General features: G+C 32.5%; 1 protein-coding gene across 2 annotated transcripts in view; it reads right to left on the bottom strand.

Annotated features, from left to right (window-relative positions):
• The window catches only part of LOC111714056 (protein sprouty homolog 4), a 10,467-nt gene extending 1,997 nt beyond the window's left edge, over positions 1-8,470 (bottom strand). The window contains exons 1-2 of one of the 2 annotated variants that reach the window (XM_023489069.1): positions 8,301-8,470; positions 4,154-5,188 (exon numbers count right to left, since the gene is read on the bottom strand). In XM_023489069.1, the coding sequence (XP_023344837.1) occupies positions 4,154-5,040 (887 nt within the window). In that variant the 5' untranslated portion in view covers positions 5,041-5,188; positions 8,301-8,470. Of the gene's footprint in view, positions 1-4,153; positions 5,189-8,003; positions 8,100-8,300 lie in introns of those variants that run through there. The other variant, XM_023489070.1, reaches the window with a different exon arrangement.
• Positions 8,471-13,502: the final 5,032 nt, after the last annotated feature.

The following is a 13,502-nucleotide window of genomic DNA, read 5'->3' as shown; positions in this document are numbered from 1 at the left end:
GCTCGCGCTCTCCCACTCTCTCTCAATCTGACTAGCCCTTAGTATCTGTATTCATGCTTTTCAGATTATCATTCATGATTCAAGTTTTTAACCAGTATTTCCGTAACTTACACGCCCTTGCACACATACTCTTCATTCATTCTTTCACTCATCTATTCATCTATCCATTTATTAATCTATTCGTCTCTTCATATAATCGTCTATTTATCCACTAATTTATTCATCTATTCATCTTTTTATAAATGCATCTATTCGTCAATTGGTCTATTTATATAATCGTCTATTCGTCGATTTGCCTTTTCTTATATTAATCTATTTATCTATCTTATATTAATCTAATTTTGTATTAATATATTCATCTATTCTTGTATTAATCTATTTATCTTATCATCTATTCGTCTATGAGAATGTGAAATTTTCCAATTTGATATTATTTTTAAGATGCGTATACATTAATCATCATTTTTAGAATTCTTTTAATCTGTTGGTAATTGATTGATTAAAGGACTGACTGATAACTTGTTGCTTAATTCATTCATTCCGATGTGTTAACTGCCTAGTGCCTAGCTTACTCAGTTTACATCATTCATTGCTCTCAAGGATTTCCTTAACGGAAATCTGTATAATCAGTTTCCGGTTCATAAACACACATTAAATACATTAGACAGGGCTCCGGATCCTCAAAATAAAAGATTCACGGACAAGAACCCCAGTGACATTGAAATCATCTTTGCATTGAGGGTCATGAAAAATTACGCTTACAGTCCCTTTAATGTTAATTCATAAAAAAATAAATACCCCAGGTAGATTTAAGAAGGATTAAGAAAACATTCAGGATTTAATCCGGAATTTCAAAAAGTATCTTGTCCTAAATAAAATGCAAATATTGACATTTAAAAATATAAGAAAAAAACGTTGTCATCTTTATTAGGAAATTTATCCCGACATATTTTCATGAAAATTCTGCAAATAAATTTACAAAATATTTACTTCCATAAAATCATCATATATCATTGACATCAAATAAAAAAATAAAAAAAACTCTTCTCAATCATTATCAATGTCTTCAAAGACTGAATTATACAAAATAGTAAAAAAGATGAAAAATATTTTAATTGACAAATATCCTAAGTTCGTTGTAATTACAATTTTTATAAATTGTATACATAGAAACACAGGCTAGGTTCCTTGAAAACATGTTTATATTTCGATCTTTACATAAAGATTCCCACTCCTAATCCCCCCCCCTCCCCCACCCTACAGTTGGGAGAGCATTCATTCATTCATACTTAACAGGGATAAATACTATATATACATCGTAAAAATTTATTACCGTTATAAATATAATTTGTCTTTCATTTTTTCTAAACTTTTTTTATGTAGATATATTCAACCCTGTTTAGTAGAAGCAGATGCATGCCTTCCTTGCTTCCCACGTCATTTTGTGGCCTTAACAGAAAACACTACATACTTAATACACTCAACATATATAAAACACACTCACAGTATATGTAGATAGAAAGAGTATATGCGTAATAAACCATATTTACATATATATTTAAGACTCAACAAATGAAAAGTAATCTTCGATTATAAAAAACACTTCACACTTGAAAAACACTCTTGAAGTGTTAAGATGTAATAAAAACACTCACAAATGTAATAACACATCCCCTCTTATGTATAACACTGAAATGCACTTAACAATTGTAGCCTAAGTCCTCATTAAAAAAAATATAAAATAACTACATTCCATAAATGAATAAAATTAAGTACTAAAAAACAATGCTTAGGGAGATCCGAATCCAATGACACGACAATGGAAAAATGAGAGATTATTTAAAACATTTTAATTCGTGAATGGTGCATTAAGTTTAAGCATAAAATAAGCGGAAAAAAACGAAGAAAAAATTTGTCAATTTTTAATTTGTTGGTAAATCTGAATGAAAACCGCATCTGCATTCAAATGAAATTGATCCTAAGCACTAAAAAGACAAAGCACACGATAAAATGAAAGCTGTAATTGATAATTCATGCATTGGGGCTCATCTTATTATATTTTCAGAAATTTTTTTTTCAATAGATGTAAAAATGTTCTTATATCAACCTTTTGTATTTTTTTTCATATTCATACCACCTCTTTTTTATTTAATAATTAGAATTCATTAGCATAAATCATTAATTATATGTGAATCAATTCATTCATTTATTTAATTATCATATATAAATTAATTCATTAGTCAATTCATTCATTTACTTATTCATTCATCGATATTTCTTTTCTTTTGTTTATTTTGAGTTGACTGCACTGGTTCTATAAGAATATGCAAACCCCGGAGAAATTTATTAAGAAACCCGAAACTCAATCTTAATTTTTGTAAGACAAATTCCTGAAAAGAGTTTTGTGCAAAAATAAGAAACTAATCGCAAGTTTTTTGCAAACCTGAACAAAGACTGGATACAGTGCAAACCAATTGCAGTAAAACTCAGTTCCTGGTATACACTATACATTCACATATTTCTTATACACAAAGAGGACCGGGAGAGGGGGGGGGTCTCCAGCTCTTTCTTTGTTAAAATCTTACATTTAGGTCACAAATCAAAATGATTCTGAACAGAAAATATCTATATGTTTTTAAAAATCGATAAATCCTTAAGTTTTTTTATTGTTTAATAATTTAAAAAAATGCAACAGAAAGGGCAACCTTTAAAAGTTATAATCAAAGTCAAAGATGGACGTAAGGCACCCTGAAAGCCTAACATAATAAAAATTATTTATATTCTTTACAGGAAATATTTTTAAAAAACCTGAACTCGATCGCTCTTTAGTATAAAATTAAAAGTTTTAGGGGTTAATGAGCTTATTCTATGCGTTAACATACATTTTAAACTTTTAAAGTTTATAAAAAAAAAATTCTAATTTAATCGTCAACTGATCGGATAAAAATTAAACAATTAAAAATCATCCCATGCAAGGCTGATGTGCACCATATGAGGAAGGAAACTTTTCAAATCTGATGGCAGATTTTTTTCTTCTCAAATGCTCATTTTAGAACATTAAGGCCAAAGTAATTGAGTCTGTCTTAAACTTTGATAATCTCTTTATCTTTGCAGTTGTTGGTGTAAACCTTTGCTGTTTCAAACTTAGATTTTATGATTGAACAGAATTTGAAATATCTAAGGTTTGGTGGCAAGCATACAGGGATTAGAACATCAGAGTACACAATTCCTTTAACAAAGGTTATTACAAATACCCCCTTGTAAATTCATTAACACTCCCCTTAAAGCATTCAGGCCAACATTCATTGTTTCTGCCTGACTAGGCAACAAGGCAACTTGCCTTTCAATTTATTTAGCCATTCATATGTATCTAGTTACTTTTCTATACATTCTATTTTCCCTTGATTTAAATTTTTTTTTGAGAATACTTAATTTTTTTTATATGAATGTATATTTTCAGGTTTCCAGAAACCTTTAAGAGGTATACTTTTTATACTTTTTATACTCCAAAATTCGTGTAATATCCCGTTAAAATAATTGATTTCCCCCAAATTAGCGAATACAACCCACGAGAGGGGTTTGGTGTGTTATTTTTCAAAAACCATATCGACTTAATCAATTTTTTAATGCGATGTTAAATGTAAAAACATCAAAACTTGAGACATTAAAAATTTACATGATTCACTCTAAAGCTTCGTAAGAAATTTTCTTCAACAAATAACTAGTATTTTTAAATTGCTTTAAATAAATCAATTCAAACACAATTTTTGCAATTAATAAACATCTTTATACCATGATTATTGAATAAATAATTTATAAATCAACTCTAAACAGTTCAATAATAACTTTTTATAATTAAGCATATTTTACCTCAAGAATGCTACATAAATTAATTCTACAAATTGTAAGAAAATGCCCCAGGAATGAAGTTTTATAATAAAAATTCTACGAATTTTTTTTTCTTTTTTCTTTTTCATTTAATATAGCGAGTTTTCTTATCGGTTAGAAGTTGTAACATTTTCCAAGACTTAAGATTTAACGGCCAGGGAAAGGGATGAGAAGACGTTCATTTTACTTTGAACAGATTAAACAAGAAAGACGTGAGGGTAAAATGTCAGGACGTGGATTAAAAAAATCATTAAAAAATATTTACCATTTAGTTGGAGCACAGGAGCAAGGTTTATCAACCCAGGTTTCATCCCTTGTATCAGTATCTCGGGTTAAACCTTCTCCACAGTGATATAAACCAGCCTTCACACAACACATACAGCTTAACGTGTCCACAGCGGTCTCTGCCGAGCATAAACAGCCGTTATCACACAGCCAGGTGGAGGGCAGCGGTCGCGCTGACCGACAAGCGTCACAACGACAACGGCCGCACTCACCGCATATTATCGAGGGCGAGGAGAGGGGCGGCGGTTCTGTCGTTTGTAAACAGGTTTGGGGTTGTTTAATCACAGCTGATATATGGTTTGACTTGGCTTTATTAGAGATAGATCTAGGTCGGGTTTTCACAGAGCAAACTTTACCAGATAAATCACAATGTGAAGTTAATCCTTTTATAGGAGTTTCCACATAAACATTTTGTTGTCTCACAGTTCTAGGATTGGTAAGGGAAATAGTTTGGTCCAAAGGACTACTGGAGGAACTAGATGACGAGAAGGACGGGGAGATAACACCCAAGCTTGGCGATTCAACACGCACATTATTACTAACAGAAAGACTAGAGAATGGTATTGCTCCGCCTTCCAGCCTGACTGGGGGCGTGGCAAGGGTAGAGTCTGGTCTAGGAGGAGGGGTAGGAGCCGGTTGACGAACTGCTGCTCCAGGGCGAGAAGGTAAAGGCGGGCGATGCACGCCTTTGAGAGCACGGGAGGCGTGTGCAGGGGAGTGGACAACGGGTGAATTTCTGCTAGGTAAGGAGTGACCTGGTAGGGAGGGAGAGGACCGGGAAGGGAGTGTGGGTTTGGCAGGACTAGGGAGGGGCGGGAGATTAACTGCGGCAAGTGTAACTCTCCGTATTCGTCGGCCATCATCCATAACTTGTGTCCCTGACTCCCCTTCACCCTTCCAAGGAGGGATTGAAGGCTCCTTTAATGCCCCTAAACTTGTACATAATGTCTCTCATGTAAAAGTGGCAAATGTACTCGGTTGAACACTGAAGAACTCACATCTTGCATTGAACAACCTGAAAATATAAATTATAAGTTGAGAATCGGACGTTATGTTTATATTTATCCATCGTTACCTAATCTTTCCCTATAAACACACTAAATTATATATTTATGTTGGGGGTAAGGGGCTGGGTGTAAGGGGTGTACGTGTAGGACTTAAAGGGAGTGTCCGTGAAAAAAAGGAAATGGGGTATAGGCTTACGGCAAAAAACATGCGCTTTTGATCGCTACTAATCATATTTCTATATGTTGCGTCCACAAGGAGAAAATTGTTAAAAACGACTTATACCGAAGAACGTAGCGTTCATACAAATTCAGAAAGTTGCAACATTCAGCTCGGATCGTAAAAAAATCAATTTAATTCCGAACAAATCATTCAGATATTACAACCAATAATCATCGATAATTTTTCGACGCATTCGTATAAAGTTAATATTTCATAAGATTTTTAATTTTTTTATGATCTGATGTTACTTTTGAAAACATTTATTCCTGTTTCGAGGATTTTTGATAGATATTTTCATATATTCCAGGAATGCTCGAAAATCCAGCGCCAGCGAAAATTTATTTGAAAAAAAAATCAGAAGTATTATGGAATATTAACTATATACGAATGCGTCGAAAAATAATCGACGACTATTTTTTGTAATATCTGAATGATTTTTTAAAATTAAATTGATTATTATACGATCCTAGTTGAATGGTGCAACTTTTTCTGAATTTGCTACGCTACGCTACGTTCTTCACCATGAGTCGTTTATAACCATTTTATCCATAGACGAAACAGATAGAAGTAATATAAGTAGCAATCAAAAGCGCTTATTTTTCGCCGTAAGCCTAAACCCCCTTTTTTTCGCGAACGCTTCCTTTAAGCAATAAATTAATTCACTTTTTTATTTGTTATTCTCTGGCCGGAGTAGTGATAAATCAGCTTTACTTTTACTCGTACAAGAAAGATATGTACTTTTACTGTAAGTACAGATATTGAAAAGCCTTTCTCGTGTCCATCTCAATTCATTAATTTCACTATTCTTTCTTGAGAAAACAAGTGTGTACAAAAAAATTAATGACATTCTAAGAGTACCATGAACTCGTTAATGAGCTTAGTGCCATAATTTCTGCATGAATTTTAAGAAACCTTAATGATAACTCGAAACATTTAGAAATTAAAAAAACTGAAGAGATTTTCTGAAACTTCCTGGAAAAAAATCTTAGAAAACATGAAAAGGGAGATCGAGAGAAATGGAATTGGAATAGGGTTTCGATAATTGGAAACTTAAGGTTGGCTCGTGAAAAACGAATAACAACGTTAGGAGTATAAACGATTTTTGAAACCCCATTTCCTCAAAAACGGCTGTATTCATCATTATTTTGAAATCTTTACAATTTCGAAAAAAAATTTCTTCTAGATTAATTTAGTCAAACTCAAATCCTGAATTTGTCATTTGTCACATGTGCATGGCATGCTAGTGCCACTATGTAGTGTGCAGACCGAGCAGGCCCGTAACTAGACATTTAAAAATCTAGCTTAATATTTCTTGAAGAAAATTATTAAGTTCAATTCATAACTTTTTTATGAATTGTTTACTGGGGCTTTTGTCAGCAATTGAACGTACTTGAATATGTTTGATATTTGGCAAAAGTTGAAAGTTGAAAATTGCATAATGCATAGCTATTGCTTGAATACAAGTACATTTTTAATAGAACCTTTGCATATGCAAAAATGTGCATATAAATGATTATACCGCAAATTTGCACTCGAGCAAAAAGTTAAGGAGATGCATTTCTATATTTAACACAGGATTGTTAAGCTTTAAATAATTATAGCCCCCCCCCCCAAACATTTTTACGTTCATTGGAGGGGAGGGGGTTATATCTTATTAGCGTCTTTGGATCAAACTAACAAAATATTTCTAGAGTTGATATTAATATAAAAAGTAATGTTTAGGTAAATATTAAAAGTTAAAAATCGACTAGCTAATTTACTCCTGTATTAGATAATAAAATAAAATAGTGGCGTCCGTCTTAGAAAACGATTTTTGGACCCCCTCCCTCCTCCTTTCAATTTGTACATGACCTCTTATTTTTTTAGGTTAGGTTAGGTTAAAACAATTTCTGGGCCGAGCACTGCGGCTGGGACTGGCTAGGAGTCCGTGCGCCGCGGCTAGGGGGCCGGGAGCTGCGACCACATGATCAATTATATCCTTGTTAGCCATGTACAAAATTGATAGGAGGGGGGGGGGGGGGCCCAAAAAATAGTTCTCTAGGAAATTACCAATCAGTGATTTTACAACTTGAGATTGTAAAATAAAAAATGGGATTGAATTAGATCCGTTTTATTTTAAAGAATTTTTAGCTTTAATACTAAAATAATTCTCTGGTCTGCTAACTTTTTAACATATGTCTCTAATTTTGAAATAGTCTTTCTTTTTCTACTTCAGAACTTTATTTAGTCTGCGGTAGTTAATATCTCGTTCTACGTTCAAATGTTACATGTTTTAATATCTTAATCTTTCTAAGAACGAAAAACTAGCTTTCCCGATTTGGTATATTCCTAGAGAACGATTTTTTCCCCCCCCCCCCCCCCCCATCTATCAATTAAAATCTTGTATATGATTATTTTTACCAAGAGCTAAAACATTAAGAATTTTAGAAAAAATTAAGATTTCAGTAAATCTTTATATACTTTAAACTGCACTACGTTTAAATTTATTCAAATCAATTGTATCAGTGTATATATATGATTATTTTTACCAAGAGCTAAAAGATAAGAAAACTATGAATGAAGAATAGAAAAGATAAGTTTTATAACATGATTTCAAAATTTACCGGAATTCAATAAATATTTTATACGTAAACTGGAATTAAGCGTCCATGTTTACTAGTTTAGCATGCTAGTCACAGTGAATGTGTGTACGGAGGGGGAGAGAGAGAGGAATCTAGTATTAAAAATCATGAATGGCAGAGCTGGCAAGTGACGCGGCCCGCCCTGGGCAGCCTAGGCATCTACACTCGGCTAGTCGCAATGAATGAACTTATTTTCCCACATTTTAGCCATTTTAACCAAGAAAAAAATGATGGAAAACGTGTAAGATAAAACTCAAATATGAATGGTTTCAACAATACCTTATATATGTTCAAATAAGTAAAATGTTGTCCTATCAAAGCACTTTTAACTTAAATCTTGAGCGTACACTTCACTCCTCTGTGCGCGGTGTTTTCAACTTGACTGATCCATTCTATATTTCTCTCTCTGCACACTGCAGCCACAACTCCCGCAGAACTCGGGCCCCTCACAATTAGAATTCCCCAGCTATCTTCTCATATTTCTGGCTTCGGTCAAACATGTGATTTCATTTTTTTTCTAGGATTTCTTCTGATTATTCAAATTATAGTTTTTTTTTTTACTTTTTAAAGATATTTATATAGAGGATCACATCAAAATGACCAATATTAAAGATTAATTACATTTACCCTGAATTCAGGGGCGCGGAATTTATTTTAATATTTATATTTTAATATTATTATTTTGATATTTTTAATTTCGAAACAAATGTTTTGTTTTATTTGAATCAAAAAAGTTATTTAATATAATTTCCATGTTTTAATAATCAGCAAATATTATGCAGATTCATGAATTTACAGACAGGAAAGCACTGAGCACATCTTGCAGGAAAATTCAAACCGACTTTAAATTTTCTTTCTTTTGATTGTTGAAATAATAAAGATATATGTATTTTATGCGTTTACAAATTAAGTACAATAACAAGATTAACAGAGCTGTGCAATCTTTTTCATTACAAACTATAGCTTGGGAACCCAGCTTTGCATGGAAACGGAATTTCTTCTGCAAACGTCAACCCAGCCCGTTAACTTAGGAGTTTCAACCAATCTAAGAACATAAGGGACTGATTCAAGAATTGGTCCAGGGGGCTAAAATTTGTTTCTTTCGCACCCATTCGTCTGAAAAAAAAACACTGACACCCATAGATTTCCCTGAAGAACATTTCTATGGTTCTAACGAGTTCCCCAATCAAGATTAATGGCAAATTGCACGGTCAAGGGGTTCATGAGTTTTGATCGTACAAAGTACATACAAACTAACAAACGAGCGTAACGATAAACAGAGATATACAATATATCTACATACTTTAAATTATATAGAATACAATTACTTGTATCACGCACTTCTGACCCTTCAATAAAAGTAAATTCAACCTAAAGTCTAACCGCGTCAACCTTATTGCACCGGCTAGTTCTATTGAGTGTCTGCTTAATTTACACAATGTCCGGGCGATACAGTCAAACTGGGACCGAAAAGGTTGACCCGGCGGCTCGGAAATTCAAATATACTACGGCTGCCCTTGATATGGTCATATTATGAAGTTCTGTAACACAAGTTTTCTAAACGTATTTTATTCAAGTGCACTTTAAAGATTAACCCCAGCATTCTTTTTCGATAATTGGAAACTTAAGGTTGGCTCGTGAAAAACGAATAACAACGTTAGGAAAAGTATAAACGATTTTTGAAACCCCATTTCCTCAAAAACGGCTTCACTGAGGCTGGGAGACCAGTTTTGCGGGGCCGGGAGATAATTCTGCAAATCCTGAGGTTCGGAGATCATTTTTGCGGGGATCATGGCGCCTCTGCACCCCCTCCCTCACCGAGCAGGCCCGTAACTAGACATTTAAAAATCTAAATATATAAAGTTGTCATCTCGTTTTTTTGTATTGTATGTCTGATAATAACTCATAAACAGACTGATCTGCCTCAAATTTAGATGGGGGGGAATGTCAGGACTCAGAATAACGTTCTTAGCTTGATTTTGAGATTCTAAATTAAGAATGGATTCATTTTTAAAGGGAAAAATAGCTAAATTCGTGATTTGCGACGTTGCGCGGGTAAACGGTGGAAGTAACTATGAGTACTATTAGTTCCATGGCAAAATTTGGCGCGTACATATTCCACTGTCCAGTGGTATAACAAAAAAAATCCCCTTAGGAAAGAGTGGTTTAAAAAAATCAAAAAAGCTGCATATGCCTCCGTATTCCCTGGATTCTGACTCTAAGTAATATAGGGTAGGTGGCGCATCCAATAGTAAAGCTTTGTTATTTGAGTCCGATGTAAGTATCAAAAAGATTTATTTAACATAACCTTTTAACAGAGCATTTTATACAAAACATTTCCCTGTCAGAATCTGATCATTCCCTTCGTAATTCCAAGCAACTATAAATCAAATTGAGGTGTTACTTATTTGTTACTTGTACATGTTAATCGTCCCGAACACTGATCCACGCATGTCTAAGTGTCTGGTTCCTTTATCATCTTTATCTGAGGATCAATGAGTAAGATATCGTGGTTTTAACTTTAGAACGTATTAGATTCTGTATATTCAAATTTCCTTTATCTCTGCTGATAAACCTGCGAGACTCTTTTGTATAAACTCATATATTTATTGCAACGGACATCAGACAATTTTCCAGATTACCAATATCAGCTTCTAAGTTCTAACCCTTGATCTTAGCAAATATTAACATTTTTTTATCAAAGGTTGGTCAGTGGTGAGTTAATTGCTAATACATCAACATGTTGATAAAATAATTACTAATAATCATAACTATATCTACTAAAATTTAAAAATAAGATGAAACATCTTTAATTTATAATCTCACGAATTATCATGAAGCATAACGTAAATCATTAATCATTACCAAAAAAAATAAGTCTGCAATATCATTATGAATCCTCACAAGTTAGCGCCAATCTTAAAAAATCATCAGCAATCAATTATTGATCAATCATCCTTACTCCTCTTTAATCATAAATTACTATTATGAATCATTAATAAGTATTAAAAGATTTTTTAAAAATCAAAAACCATCATAGATCATTATAAAAAAACGAAAAAAAGAAAACCCCGTGAAAGATATTTATTATCAATTATAATTATTAATTTATCATCTTCATTCATCGAAAATCATAAAATCATGATTTGTTAAGATTTTTAAATATTGCGATCATAAACATAATCTGACATAATCTCTGTTTGTAAACTGTACAGGGTGTCCCTATAGTGTCCCAAAGGACAAGGAATTTAATCTACAACTTTTATATCGCCTTTTACTATACATGGTTTTGAGAATTGTAACAAACCTTTTGTCTTTTTTTTTCCTACAATCATGGCTCCCTTATTAATCATTTTCTAACAATTATAAGATTTAAATTAAAAGCAGAGAGCTTAATTAATTTCTTCATTTTTGTTGCATTTTTTTGGGTAAAGGTAGCCCCCTGTAGTATCCCAATTAACACTTTTTTAAACATCGAAATGAACCTATTATTAAGATTGACGGTGATATATAGAACTTGCTTCATGTTTCAATTTAATGAATACAATGAAAATTATTTTAACATTTGATACAGGGTAATCCACACAGGATGTGGCTTTAACGACGATCCAAAGGTTAGATTTTTTAATGAAAGAACGATATTACTGAAAGACCGTTTAGTCAGAAAACGAGCTAAATAGATGGAAAATGAACGATAATTTTGAGAATGAACGAAATCTAATTTTGATTGAAAAAAAACGAATTGTATCGTTCACGTATGAATTTAAGAAACATGTTAAAAAGTCATCAAATATTCATGAATTAAATGTTGTGTCAGCTGCTGCAATAAAATCATAAAAAGATTTGAATTCTGACTGTTAATACCCGATATTTAATATGATTTAATTATCCAAATAATCATAAACTTGAAAATACAGTACAAATAAACTTTCATCTACAGGATTATCCGCAAAAAAATGAGACTCAAAAGGGCTCTAATACATTATTTCAAGTTTATTGAGTGGCATGTCCGATTTACAACGGTACTCTTTGCACTGTCATCAAGACTGGATGAGCTATGGTTCTCTTTTTAAAATTTGATTAGTGACAATTGCGGATTTTTACACTCAGAACAGAAATAAACATCTTTAAGGCTAGATAAACGACGATATCCTCTAAATAATTGATCAGATAACGGTTTAAATTGTGAATCGGACATGCGCCTCTTCCATTAGACGGTGGCTTAAGGAAACACAAAAATCCATGTAATAACCTTTAACTCCGTAAGCCGTAAATAAAGCTGTCATTTAGTTTAATTTCGTCTTTGAATAATCTTAAGTCTTTTAAAAACATATTTATTTTATCATAATTAATAATTTCTCTTGCGTATTTTTTTCGCCAAATTTTTTCATTTTGTTTTTCCAAAAATTTTTGCATTTGATTTACGCGGAATTTCCGCAATTTTTCGTGAAATTTTCGCAGTTCTTATTTCGCGAAAATTTTCGTAAATTATGAACAAATATGAACAAATGCGAAATTTTCGGCAACAATTTTTTGCGTTACGATTTCCCCTTTTCGCTGGAAACCCCACTTCCAACCTGAACTTTGACCTAAAATTTCAATTTTTGTCAGAGCTGGGAACTTTTGCATGGATATCGTTAATTTTGAACTTTAGATCTCAATATCCAATGTGGGCGCTTTTAAATGTGAAGAACAATGCTTAATTCATTCATAAGAGTTGTACCTGCAGGGTATGACCAATACGGGATTTCGAGGAGGAATTAACGCTTGTTCCAGAAATTCATGAAAAACATGAAAGTCATGTTTATCTAAAATTATCCAGCAAACATTTAACAAGTTATTGCAAAATATGTATTCCCGTAACACACATAATATTAACAATCATAGTTTGTAAATATAATAAATATAATTTAAATGCCAATTAGAACAGTTTAACAAGAGATTAACGAATCAGTAAATGGATGAAATAAACTGGGTTTATTATTATATTACATAGATTAAAGGACTGAGAGCCTAATTTCAAGCCAGGGGGGTCACACTAAATTGCGCTAAAGAACTTATTTCAAGAAATTGACAATACCGCGGCCGAGTAGAAAAATACCATGGCCTTTGACATAGTTTGACCATCTTGTCTGATGTCTTTTTTCTAAAAAAGAGAAAATTTGTGAACTTCTAGTCATATCAATCTGATTGTCATTGTTGTAAAAATAGTTCAAAACAAAAAGTGAAGATATTTTTAAATGATAGAATGGAATTTTAAGATGGATGTTTCTTAACAGACAGTTTGGTTCAACACTTAAAACCGCGGATGAGCCAAATTTTCGTGAAAGCATAAGTTCTACATGATAAATTTACATTTTTAACCTATTTAGAACAGGAAAAATAGATATTTTAGCTTTAACATCACGATATTATTAAATTTCAACAATTTAAGAAAGAAAAAGGTGATAAACTTTAAGTAAATATTAAAATCAAACTAAA

Source organism: Eurytemora carolleeae, unplaced genomic scaffold (genome assembly GCF_000591075.1).
Source record: "Eurytemora carolleeae unplaced genomic scaffold, Eaff_2.0 scaffold1482, whole genome shotgun sequence".
NCBI classification, from domain to species: domain Eukaryota; kingdom Metazoa; phylum Arthropoda; class Copepoda; order Calanoida; family Temoridae; genus Eurytemora; species Eurytemora carolleeae.
The sequence above is the reverse complement of the archived record's forward strand: the minus strand, read 5'-3'. Positions and strand labels throughout refer to the sequence as shown.